Source organism: Oncorhynchus mykiss, chromosome 8 (assembly GCF_013265735.2).
Source record: "Oncorhynchus mykiss isolate Arlee chromosome 8, USDA_OmykA_1.1, whole genome shotgun sequence".
Taxonomy (NCBI): Eukaryota; Metazoa; Chordata; class Actinopteri; order Salmoniformes; family Salmonidae; genus Oncorhynchus; species Oncorhynchus mykiss.
In genome coordinates, this window is record NC_048572.1 from 76,208,687 (window position 1) to 76,222,010 (window position 13,324).

The window sequence follows — 13,324 nt, forward strand, 5'->3', positions numbered from 1 at the left end:
GGAAGGCCCAAAAAATTGTCAAAGACTCCAGTCACCCAAGTCATAGACTGTTCTCTCTGCGACAGCACGGCAAGCGGTACCAGAGCGCCAAGTCTAGGTCCAAAAGGCTCCTTAACAGCTTCTTCCCCCAAGCCACAAATAATCAAATGGCCACCCAGACTTTTTACATTGACCCCCACCCTACCCCCTGTATATAGCCTCGTTATTGTTATTTTATTGTGTTACTTTTTTTCATACAACCAAAAGCTTACCTTGACTTGGAATAGTTCCAGTATTAGATAGCCATAGCCAGCTAGCTAACATAGCATCCCTCTCTGTTTGAGCCAGGTGTTTGAGTAGGCTAAACTAGCTAGCTGCATTCGCTAGCTAAGTAAGTGAAAGTGATTTTTTAAAATAAAATACAGCTAGCTCTCTCTCTCTCTCGGTTGTCCTTCATTTTTAAAGAAAGGTAATTTTTCAAAACTGTTGAACTATTGTCTTTCTCTTTGAGTCAACTACTCACCACATTTAATGCACTGCTGTGCTAGCTAGCTGTAGCTTATGCTTTCAGTGCTAGATTCATTCTCTGATCCTTTGATTGGATGGACAACATATCAGTTCATGCTGCAAGAGCTATGATAGATTGGAGGACGTCCTCCGGAAGATGTCATAATTACTGTTTAAATCTATGGAAGTGGGTGAGAACCTTGAGCTTCCTAGGTTTTTTATTGAAGTCAATGTACCCAGAGGAGGATGGAAAATAGCTGTCCTCCGACTACACCATTGTGCTACCCTACAGAGTGCAGTTGAGGCTACTGTAGACCTTCATTGCAAAACAGTGTGTTTTAATCAATTATTTGATGACGTGAATATATTTAGTATAGTTTTATCTAAAAATAATAACTTTTTTAAATGTTTCATATATTTTTTTAATGAAATTCACTGAGTAGGATGGTCCTCCCTTTCCTCCTCTGAGGAGCCTCCACTGTATTGAACAACTATTGACTTTTTATCAACTGATGTTAAGCCACATTCAACTCTGAAATAATGCTTGAAACATTGCATGCACTTAACATGCACATTCTAGTGATCTTATGCAATTAAGCCACATTTGTTTTCTCTACAGCACTGCACCAGATTCTGGGCTCACTCGAACCCACATAGTGGTATTTACCCCATAGCTTTGTTTCTCATGGCATTTGTTATTGAGACAAGTTGAATATTGAGGGCTGCATGAGAACACAATAACAACATCTCTTTTATCTAGGTCAGATGAGATGTTTGCTCTTCTCAGCATTTTGCAGAAACACCACTAAATGGGTCATGGAACAGATTCGTTTTTGTTGTTGTTGACAACTTGCTATTGGTTCATAAATTTACCACAAACACTCATATTGTTTAGCTTTCAGAAAGGTATCTACATGTTTGACTTGTGATATTGAACATTAGAGTTTGACCGTTGGCCAGCTGAAAGCTTTTTGATCAAGGATCAGCAGACTATGTCCATGCTAGAGATCTTCCATTCACATAATTCTCAAAATATACCGCTTTTATTTTTATGTGGTTGTTTCTCCAACTTCTTGTAGATTCAGAAAATGTCAGAAGGGACAATACAGGAGCGAATTGGAACGGTAGCTTCTGTGGGTCTTGAGCATCAACCCTCTGTCTGTCAGCCCAAAACGTATGATGTTAGGCCAAGAAGTGCCTTGATGAGGTGCCTAGTTGTAAGGACACTATGAATGTATATCAATCAAAACAAGCACCATTCAAGCACCATTAGGAAAGCACAGTTCTGTGTGTCACTAAACTGCAGTGTTAGCATCTCTGTCTGCTATGATGCAGAGGTGGGCTTCCTGTCCCCAATTTAGAAAACCAAAGGTTAGGAGTGTAGGATGTGATTGACACATATGGGTATAATCCACAAACACACATTCACGTGCACACACACACGTTTGTAGGGGTATATAGGACCAGTCAGTAGATTTGTTCAGTGTATCTTCTCTCGTCCTACGTACCATCACCATGGCTTCCAGATACCTAGAGACAATCCTGCTTCTCTGCTGCATTGTGACCATGTTTAGTTCAACCTCAGCAGCATGTGAGTTTACCTGGTAACCAATTTACCACTTTACCTGCTTAACAGTTTATCCATGTAAACTGTATTATTTTTATTTTTTTACCAAGGTCCGGTAAGATCTAGCAGTGAGACCTGCCAACTTTGTTTTGGGGTCTTATTATCACATGACATTCATGTTCTTGTGATCTGAATTGATGTTGCCTGTGGCTGACTGATTTGTGTGCTTATATGTGTTCAGATGGTCCTCGGAAACTTTACTGTTGTGTGGAGTTCCAGGAGAAGCCTGTACCCTACACGAAGATAATAGGCTACAAACAACAGAGTTATAAGGAGGTGTGCAACAATGACGCTATCATGTAAGCCCTGCATGATGTATATACACACACAAAGTTACAATACTCTCAAAATGTATGCTCATATTTGTAATCTCTATGAGGTTGAGGGTTAAGTGTGTTTTCTGTTGTAGCTTCTATACCACGAAGAACAAGAAGGTATGCGCCAGCATTAAGGACGAGTGGGTGAGGGCGGCTCTGGTTCATCTCAGGTACACACATGCTCTCCTCTTAATTAAGACACAAAGCATTCTCACTCAACTACACACACCAAAATGTCTCAGAGCTACAAATACACCAAATCGTACTTACAGGAGAGTTTCAAGGCTGAATGTCAATCAAACTTGCCATTCGGGTTTTACTTAATGTCTTCGTGTACAAACTACTGCCTTCCAGCACACTTGTTCTGAAAAGTAAAATCATGTAAGTCTGCTTCAAACTCAAAATGAGTTTCATATTCTGTGTTATGTGCAGCTCCAAACTGAAGAAGATATCCACAGCAACACTGTGATGGCCAAACCCCCCCAACCAACTCTGAAAGGAAGATTCACCCACAGCGACACAACTTTTTCCAATCGCAACATCAACAGTAACAATCCCATTGAGTAATGTAGCCAAATGATGCAGATTTAATGCATTGCATATCTGAGGTTTGCCGTTGTTGATGATTGTACTTTATTCATGCTCAAGCTTTCAGATATCTTCTGAACCCACAATATAATCTAATTAAGTTGATTGCTTCAATTAGTTCTATTTTTCTGATTTACATTTTTTATATTTGTTTCTTTTAAGGCCTGCAGAAATAAATATAATCTATTGCCTTGATTATTTATTTTAGTCACATTACCGTAAAACTAGAGCTGACAACTGCATGGACATTAGTTGTGAATGTGATTGTGAATTGAAACAGTTCATCAGTGCAAAACCACAGAAACCATCATGACTTCAAATGACCTGTTGGGAAGATGACTGTATATTTCATCATTTTGAATCATATAAAGCCAATTTATTCAACATCATTTTCTCAATTCCAGTTAAAGTAAACAAATCTATCACATCATGAGGTGTGTGTGTGTTTGTGTTTAGAAGACGTCTCCTGGACGGTGCCCATGAGTGCCACCTCACAAATGTTGCCACCGGTGGCCTTGTCCTTGTTGTCCTCGCTCTAGAGAGACTTGGGAACCGTTGCACCCTGCTTAAGATCATAGGTCATCAGCTGGAGGAGGGGAGAAAACACAGTCACAACACAGACCAATATCATCACAATATTGACCAAGACACAAAATATACAGGGACACACATCCTATGTTCTGCACTAAAAGCAAACAAGGTGTTGGCTTTAAGTAGATGCAGAAGCTTCACATAACTGCTTCTCTAAAACAGGTTAAACATGTGTGTGCACTACCTGGAGGTACTCTTCAAGGCCGAGGTCAATAGAGAGTGATAGGAATAATGTGCTTCAGTAAGGTGGGCGCTTTGTCCTTTATGTCCATGGTTGTCAACTGTACAACAGGAAGGGAACATAAATCACAAAGGATAGATGTTGTGGTGGCAGCTGCAGAGAAGTATTTGGGTGTAGGAGATTTTACTGCAGAAGAGTTCCAAGGTGTGTTGAATGTGTCCCGTCCTCCCAGGCTGCTGGCCTGGTGGAGGATCAGATAGGGCCAAAGTAGTGGAATAGTGATGAGGTTTTTATGGGGTTAAGGTTAGTTGGTAGGGCAAATTTTCCACAAAGTGTAATGAATTCATACTACAGAATAGTAGGCTGATACACAGCCAACACAGTAGCTGACGGCACGCACCTATAACATTTGTTTTTGCGAACCGCCATAATACCAAAGAAGAAGAAGATGATCCTCAAAATGGAGGGAATTGTAGTTGTCTTTGCCTGCATTGTTAATTGTTGCCTTTCTGGCCTTCATACTTGACGTACTGATGACCATGTTCAGAGATGAGGAACTGTTAGGTGGTAGAGGAGAGGAATGGAAGTAAGTCTGTGTTAGTAGTGTAACCGATGTGAAATGGCTAGCTAGTTAGCGGTGGTGCGCGCTAATAGCGTTTCAATTGGTGACTTCACTCGGCTCTGAGGCCTTGAAGTAGCTGTTCCCCTTGCTCTGCAAGGGCCGTGACTTTTGTGGCGCGATGGGTAACGATACTTCGTTGGTGGCTGTTGTTGATGTGTGCAGAGGGTCCCTGGTTCAAGCCCAGGTTGGGGCGAGGAGAGGGACGGAAGCAATACTGTTACACTAGCACCCACTTGTATTCATGTGAGATGTTTTGAAACCAGCCCAGAGAGACCTATGATAAGATGACCTCCTTGTTGTGGATGACATTTGTGTGTATGTGCTGGCACCTACAATCTCTTCAGCTAAAAATCACAGAGTAGCCACATCATGACATCAGGAAAAGTCACATCTGAATTCACTCACAAATCATCAAAGTCCAGCAGGCGCTCTTTGTTGGTGTCAGAAATCTCAAACAGATATCTCAGGTTGAGCAGGTGTCCAGTGATGAAACTTAATCTTCAGATCTATCACACTGGTGTTCCAGTTTTAGCTGTACTCTGCAACCAGGCACAGGCACACACAGGTTATATTTATAAAACACAGGCAAATAAAACAACACACAATGGGCCTTCCATGTAGTCTATCTTGGCAGGGTTCACAAATGTAGGCGGCGGCATGCACTTTAAACGTTTGTTTGCTGACTGCCATCATTATTTAGCTAAAGTTAAGACATTGTCTGTTATGATATTGTTGTTATTTGAACTGGTTAGCCTGCTAACTTAACGTTAGAAATGAACCAAAACATTGTTTAGCTAAAGTTAAGACATTGTCTGTTATAATATTGTTATTATTTGAACTGGTTAGCCTGCTAACTTAACGTTAGAAATGAACCAAAACATTGTTTAGCTAAAGTTAAGACATTGTCTGTTATAATATTGTTATTATTTGAACTGGTTAGCCTGCTAACTTAACGTTAGAAATGAACCAAAACATTGTTTAGCTAAAGTTAAGACATTGTCTGTTATAATATTGTTATTAATTGAACTGGTTAGCCTGCTAACTTAACGTTAGAAATGAACCAAAACATTGTTTAGAAAGTTTTTATTTATTTTTTATTTTTTTAATTTTTTTAAATTTATTGAATATTCAAAATGTATAATATACTTGCAGTGAAGCCGCTCAACAACTACATCATACCAGAGTCATCCAACAGATTCCCATTCAGAGCGACACACATAAGCATTCAGGGTCAATGCCCTGCTCATGGGCACGTTGACCGATCTACCACCAGGCCAAAAAACTTGAACCCGAACCCTCCAAAAATCCCAATAGATCCCAACAGTTCCCCAATAGCTGTCCCTCAACCATTCGAGACCCCTCCCACAGTCCCCCCCCAAGAAAGTTAAGAAAGTTGCCTTTAGTTGCCTGGTTTGCTAGAATGACATATACTAAATTAATGTTTAAATGGATGGGCTTATTATTCATAAAAACAACGACAAGTTTGATGTGACAGATTGTAGTATAAAGACAGATGGTTACTTAAGTTGGTCAGGGTGGATGGGTGGGTGTATAACATGAACGTCTAGCAACCCAAAGGCTGCACATTCAAATCTCATCTCGGACAACTTTAGCATTTTACCTAATTAGTAACTTTTCAACTAATTTCTACTTTTTATAACGCAAATGTCTAGCAACTCAAACGTTGCGAGTTTGAATCTTATCAAGTGAGTTAAGAACAAATTATTGTTTACAATGACAGCCTTCCCCGGCCACACCCTAAAGACACTGGGCCAATTGTGTGCTGCCTTATGGGACTCCCAATCACGGCCGGTTGTCATACAGCCTGGAATCGAACCAGGGTCTGTAGTGACACCTCTAGCACTGATATGCAGTACCTTAGACCGCAAGTAGTTCGCTGGACCGATGTAGCCATCTGTAGCGTAGCTCATAAAAAATGTCAACGCTGCAAAAAAATCATGCATGCATTGTATTGCAATGCTGGTGCAGTAAAATAATAAAGTCCATTTGAATGAATTACAGTGTAGGCCCTTCAAACTCAACTCTGGACCTACAAGTCAGTGCCAGTGCTTGTTTTGATTGTTCCTCTCTAATCGGGGACTGATTTAGGTGGGTGCAATTCATTATCAGCTAGAACAGAAAACCAGCAGGCTCCAGACCTCATAGGGTAAGAGTTGACTAATCCTGGTGTAGGCTATGACGCAATGTAAATGGAGAAGAAGGCTAAGACGTGGTCAGCGGCACATCAAAATAGCAGCACCAAGTCTCTGGTGAACGGAGGAGCTGTCCATGGTCCTTTATTTACCCTGTTCGTAATGAGCACAGGAAGGTTTCCTTTTAGCTTCTGCTCAGATGGATGAAGCCAGAGGGGAACAGATGCAGCATACAGACACCATCGGCTACATACATACCACATATCTTACTTGCATTTGATTGAGCTCAATCAGTTTGATGGGAATAGCCGATGCATTTCGATCTTCTTGAATTCCGGTTTCGTGGGCGAAATAGAGCAGATGATTTTAACAAACTATTTGCCTTTTTTTGTATTACGTTTCAATCAAAGCATATATCCTGCCTAGAGTTTTGGCGCATTATACTTTTTTTGGACTGTACAGCTTCAGCTAACCATCATACAATTAGGGGATGTTTTTGGTGTATAAGTACCTTCATAGACCTGCTATCCTATGCTATTATATTCGGTTCTGTTATGTAAAACACTCATTTATCGGTATGTGATCTTGCAAGACATTTATTCACCTTTGATCTAACTTCACTAAACGAGCAGCATTGTGAGAAGTGATAATCTTCTATTTGTAATAATAATAATACTAAGTGATGAGTAGGACTATTAGGCAACATGTTGATGAGTGTTATTTTTAACGATTGGAGCGCCACTCGTGACTCTTAGAGGACAGCTTTGATTTGATTAGCTTGAACACATGGTGACAATATACCTTATTACAGAATAAAAGAAAATAAGGGTGAACTATCAACTCATAGAATGTATTTAATAATCAAATCAATTGACCAAGTAGTGAATATAAATCATTAGTTTAATTGCAGGACTTTTTTTTTTTAAACAGCCATAAAATCAAGTTTTTTGTGTGGTGTATTCATGTATCTCAATAAACTATAAACTCAATGCATCATTACCTTCAACTTCGCCCAATTCACATTTACAAATTCCACCCTGACATAGTTTACCAATCTAGAACACTCCCTGCTTCTCAACCAATAGACAATTTAGCTAAATATCCCAAGCAGGGCTACAGCAACTTCCAGAAAGCGTCAGGCTCTTGGGCTTTGCAGTGGCCACACTGGTTTGCATGTCCTCGGCAGAACAGTGTCGCTGTAACCAAGTGGTTACGTATCGGTCTGGGTTCCACTGCGCAACAGCAGCTCGGCGGAGTTTTATGAACATCAAGGCAGACATGGTGCAATTTTGTAAATATGTTTCAAAGTCCTGAAGTTGTCAAGCATCCAACGGGCTTCTGCAGTGCACGTGTAGCCTACAGTTCTTATCATTCGCCAGAGAGAAGACGGGGAAGAAACCACCATTTACCTAACTCTGGCTGCTGTAGCCTACAGTTCTTATCATTCGCCAGAGAGAAGACGGGGAAGAAACCACCATTTACCTAACTCTGGCTGCTGTAGCCTACAGTTCTTATCATTCACCAGAGAGAAGACGGGGAAGAAACCACCATTTACCTAACTCTGGCTGCTGTAGCCTACAGTTCTTATCATTCGCCAGAGAGAAGACGGGGAAGAAACCACCATTTACCTAACTCTGGCTGCTGTAGCCTACAGTTCTTATCATTCACCAGAGAGAAAACGGGGAAGAAACCACCATTTACCTAACTCTGGCTGCTGTAGCCTACAGTTCTTATCATTCGCCAGAGAGAAGACGGGGAAGAAACCACCATTTACCTAACTCTGGCTGCTGTAGCCTACAGTTCTTATCATTCGCCAGAGAGAAGACGGGGAAGAAACCACCATTTACCTAACTCTGGCTGCTGTAGCCTACAGTTCTTATCATTCGCCAGAGAGAAGACGGGGAAGAAACCACCATTTACCTAACTCTGGCTGCTGTAGCCTACATATTTATTTAGTTTGTAATTCTATCGTTTTTCCTGAAATTCTTGTGATTAAATATAATTTATTTAGAATTGATCAGAAAACATTTTCCCTGTATTCTCAAATTGAAAAAAGTGAGGACCCTCGGGCCCGCAGCACTATACTTCTGCTTACTTTGTGAAGCAAAGGCAATTTCATCAACAAAAAAAGGATACACCCCCGTGAAAAATCGCAGCATCCCCACTCCCAAACTACTTCCAGTAGCTATGTCTCGGTCAAAGCATATTTTTGGGCGTCCACCATATTGAATTCCCCAATAATTCAGTTAGATAATCTGTCTCACAACATCTTCAAATCAGTGTGTAAATAACCACGTGATGATTATTATATTTTTGAATATTCGCATGAAAATCTGTCGCCAATTGGATGGAAATCTAGCTAATGTCAAACATGTCAATCAACGTGAAGGGCGAAGCTGCAATGCTACATTGAATCCGCCAGATGGCGGCAACAATCCATGAGAATAGGTGCAGCCAAATTGTGGAACAGCAGAAAATAATGAATGGAATAAAACCTATTAATCTACGAAAGATTGTGAATTGACAACATACAGGAAACCGCAATGACTGAGAGAACAGCAAACCGCAATGACTGAGAGATTATAAGAAAGGATAACAAGGGATTCAAGTGCACTATTATTGTAAAATATTGTTTATTTTGTTATAAAAAAAATGGTGGCATAAAATCTTGCGTCTTCAATTCTCCATTTGAGTTTAAATAGGCTTTTGTTTTGTTTTTAAACCAGTTTGATACACATATACATCACAGGAATGAATTGAATGTTAAAAGCACATCATACATAGCCCCCTACACACACATTAAACACCCAATAAATCCTTCTACTGGAAATAAATAAATAATAAATACACCTATTTATTTCACAATATTTAAATGGATTAAATTATACCTTAATTATCATAAATAACGTCATTTAAAGGTTGGTAATTTAAATGACAGGTTTAAACAATGCTATCCCTCAAGTTCAGCCAGTGACGATGTTGGTAATGATTGATAAACAAGAAGAAGTGTCCTCTACGTGGAGGTGGTGGTGGTGTTCTGTGCATTCAGTGACCTTTTGGCCATTCTAGAAGAAATAGCAACATCGTTAGCATTTCAACTTCAACCATGTCTGTCTTGTACATTCTGTCTTCTCCTCTGGCCCTTGTACTGGTCCTCTTGCAGGTCACTTACTCTAGCCAGCCATGTAACTGGAGAGTATAACTGAGCTAGCCTACAGTAAGTATTACACTATGTATATGAATGAATTTAACTGACTAATTGATCACTCATTCGTTATTCTATTGATGACTTACTCCAGCTGAATGAATGTGTGTCGAACCCAAGCCTCTTTCCAGTGGCTGCAGATCTCTCCATCTTCAGTCTCAAAGCTGTGTTGAACCCAAGATGACAACATTTAGACAACTGTCATAATCTCGTCCTTACTCATTCATTTGGCTGGAGATGGTCAAAGTAGGCCAATACATTTCATTTGTGACGTTCCATGTTCTGTGTTAGTAGGGATGGGAGGTTCTTACATGACAGCCTTGACACAGGGAGGATTCTTTTTCTGCATTCTGGCTCCGATGATAGGAACTGTGATCTTCTGCCTGGAGACCTCTGTGCAACAGTTGTGCACCTTATCTGCTCCTGAAGATTTTAGGAAGCATATGGGGTTCAGAACAACTTTTTTAACCCACAACCACCATCCCACTCTTAACTTCCCCTATACAGCATATTTGTAATATCTCATTTTGTTCCAGAAAATACTGTATTTACAGAGTTAATAACACACATACTTATTAGGGCTACACCCATCATTTTGCCAAGGGTTTCAGATCTCCTGGCATAATATATTATTTGTTGGATGAACAGATGCAATGTTGTATGTTGAAGTCCTGCAAGGGCTATACCCCGAACTTTCACTACAGGACTAGACTGTACTTACCAGTGCCAGTGGCCGTTAACAAGAGGAAGAGAGTGAGGCATGCCATTGGTCCGTAGCACAGCTGCATGGTTGCTAATGAGATGTTCTGTAGTGTTCTTGACTGATTCAGAAGGCTAGAACCGGCTAGAGGGGAGGAGATCGCTAATTTCTCCTGACCAGAGCCTCAGCTTTTAAACACTAAAATGAGGAACCGGATCCAGTCCGTCCGGATCCGTGTTGTATTTTTTGTTAACTCTTTTGGAGTGGGGAAGAGGCTGGCTGGGGTGTCAGGGAGGGGGGTACTTCTGCTTAGTCAGACGTTTCCTGTAAGGATTGCATAATTCAGACCAAGTTTCAAGTTCAAGTTTGATCTTTATTTGTCCCAGAGGGCAATTGGTTTAGCAGTAAGGAGCACAAGATGTAAAATCATATAAAAATACACACATGAACCACAATGATACTGAATGCAAAGGTAGTACATACAACACTAGTGCATCAGTCATGGATTGGCAGACATCAATATAAAAATTAACATGATGGTAATTTTCCAAGTAGAATAACTGCGGGACTTGCTTTAACTCTTTCTAAAAGTATTTATGTGGTAGTTTAAAACATTTTACTTAAGTGAAGCAGTTAAATATATTCAAACTTACATTTTGTCAAATCATTCTGATTACTTTGATAGACTACTGTAACGGTCGTCGGTGGTGGAAGAAGGATCAGACCAATGTGCAGCATGGTAAGTGTCCATAATGATATATTTAATAAATCAACAGAACACTGAACAAAATAACAAAAGTACAAACAACCGAAACAGTCCCATATGGTGAAAACACTAACACAGGATACAACCACCCACAAAACACAATAGAAAACTGGCTACCTAAATATGGCTCCCAATCAGAAACAAAGACTGAAAATAAAAAAAGACTGAAATATAACAACAGAACAAAACATAAAAAAACAACATAGAATGCCCACCCCAACTCACACCCTGACCAACTAAAATAAAGACATAAAAAAGGAACTAAGGTCAGAACGTGACAACTACTATATCAACCTTATTACTTAGGATTGTGGGGCAGTTATATCACACATTTCATCAGAGATACAGTGCCTTGCGAAAGTATTCGGCCCCCTTGAACTTTGCGACCTTTTGCCACATTTCAGGCTTCAAACATAAAGATATAAAACTGTATTTTTTTGTGAAGAATCAACAACAAGTGGGACACAATCATGAAGTGGAACGACATTTATTGGATATTTCAAACTTTTTTAACAAATCAAAAACTGAAAAATTGGGCATGCAAAATTATTCAGCCCCCTTAAGTTAATACTTTGTAGCGCCACCTTTTGCTGCGATTACAGCTGTAAGTCGCTTGGGGTATGTCTCTATCAGTTTTGCACATCGAGAGACTGAAATTTTTTCCCATTCCTCCTTGCAAAACAGCTCGAGCTCAGTGAGGTTGGATGGAGAGCATTTGTGAACAGCAGTTTTCAGTTCTTTCCACAGATTCTCGATTGGATTCAGGTCTGGACTTTGACTTGGCCATTCTAACACCTGGATATGTTTATTTTTGAACCATTCCATTGTAGATTTTGCTTTATGTTTTGGATCATTGTCTTTTTGGAAGACAAATCTCCATCCCAGTCTCAGGTCTTTTGCAGACTCCATCAGGTTTTCTTCCAGAATGGTCCTGTATTTGGCTCCATCCATCTTCCCATCAATTTTAACCATCTTCCCTGTCCCTGCTGAAGAAAAGCAGGCCCAAACCATGATGCTGCCACCACCATGTTTGACAGTGGGGATGGTGTGTTCAGCTGTGTTGCTTTTACGCCAAACATAACGTTTTGCATTGTTGCCAAAAAGTTCCATTTTGGTTTCATCTGACCAGAGCACCTTCTTCCACATGTTTGGTGTGTCTCCCAGGTGGCTTGTGGCAAACTTTAAACGACACTTTTTATGGATATCTTTAAGAAATGGCTTTCTTCTTGCCACTCTCCCATAAAGGCCAGATTTGTGCAATATACGACTGATTGTTGTCCTATGGACAGAGTCTCCCACCTCAGCTGTAGATCTCTGCAGTTCATCCAGAGTGATCATGGGCCTCTTGGCTGCATCTCTGATCAGTCTTCTCCATGTATGAGCTGAAAGTTTAGAGGGACGGCCAGGTCTTGGTTTATTTGAAGTGGTCTGAATATTCCTTCCGTTTCAATATTATCGCTTGCACAGTGCTCCTTGGGATGTTTAAAGCTTGGGAAATATTTTTGTATCCAAATCCGGCTTTAAACTTCTTCACAACAGTATCTCGGACCTGCCTGGTGTGTTCCTTGTTCTTCATGATGCTCTCTGCGCTTTTAACGGACCTCTGAGACTATCACAGTGCAGGTGCATTTATACGGAGACTTGATTACACACAGATGGATTGTATTTATCATCATTAGTCATTTAGGTCAAGATTGGATCATTCAGAGATCCTCACTGAACTTCTGGAGAGAGTTTGCTGCACTGAAAGTAAAGGGGCTGAATAATTTTGCACGCCCAATTTTTCAGTTTTTGATTTGTTAAAAAAGTTTGAAATATCCAATAAATGTCGTTCCACTTCATGATTGTGTCCCACTTGTTGTTGATTCTTCACAAAAAAATACAGTTTTATATCTTTATGTTTGAAGCCTGAAATGTGGCAAAAGGTCGCAAAGTTCAAGGGGGCCGAATACTTTCGCAAGGCACTGTAACTACACTCAGACTACTACACTTGTATATGCTCTCCTGCTAGAAAACCACATTATATGAAAACTGTGATAGAGTACAGAAGACTTCAACTTGCTCAATTTCCACATTATTTGTTACAAG

General features: G+C 40.2%; 1 protein-coding gene across 1 annotated transcript; it reads left to right on the plus strand.

Moving 5' to 3' along the window:
* Window positions 1–1,853: 1,853 nt before the first annotated feature.
* On the plus strand, window positions 1,854–3,213 carry LOC110530649 (C-C motif chemokine 20). The gene is made up of 4 exons (XM_021613864.2): window positions 1,854–2,077; window positions 2,295–2,412; window positions 2,523–2,600; window positions 2,863–3,213. Exons 1-4 carry the CDS (start codon window positions 2,002–2,004, stop codon window positions 2,897–2,899), a joined length of 309 nt encoding a protein of 102 aa, XP_021469539.2. The 5' UTR covers window positions 1,854–2,001; the 3' UTR covers window positions 2,900–3,213.
* Window positions 3,214–13,324: the final 10,111 nt, after the last annotated feature.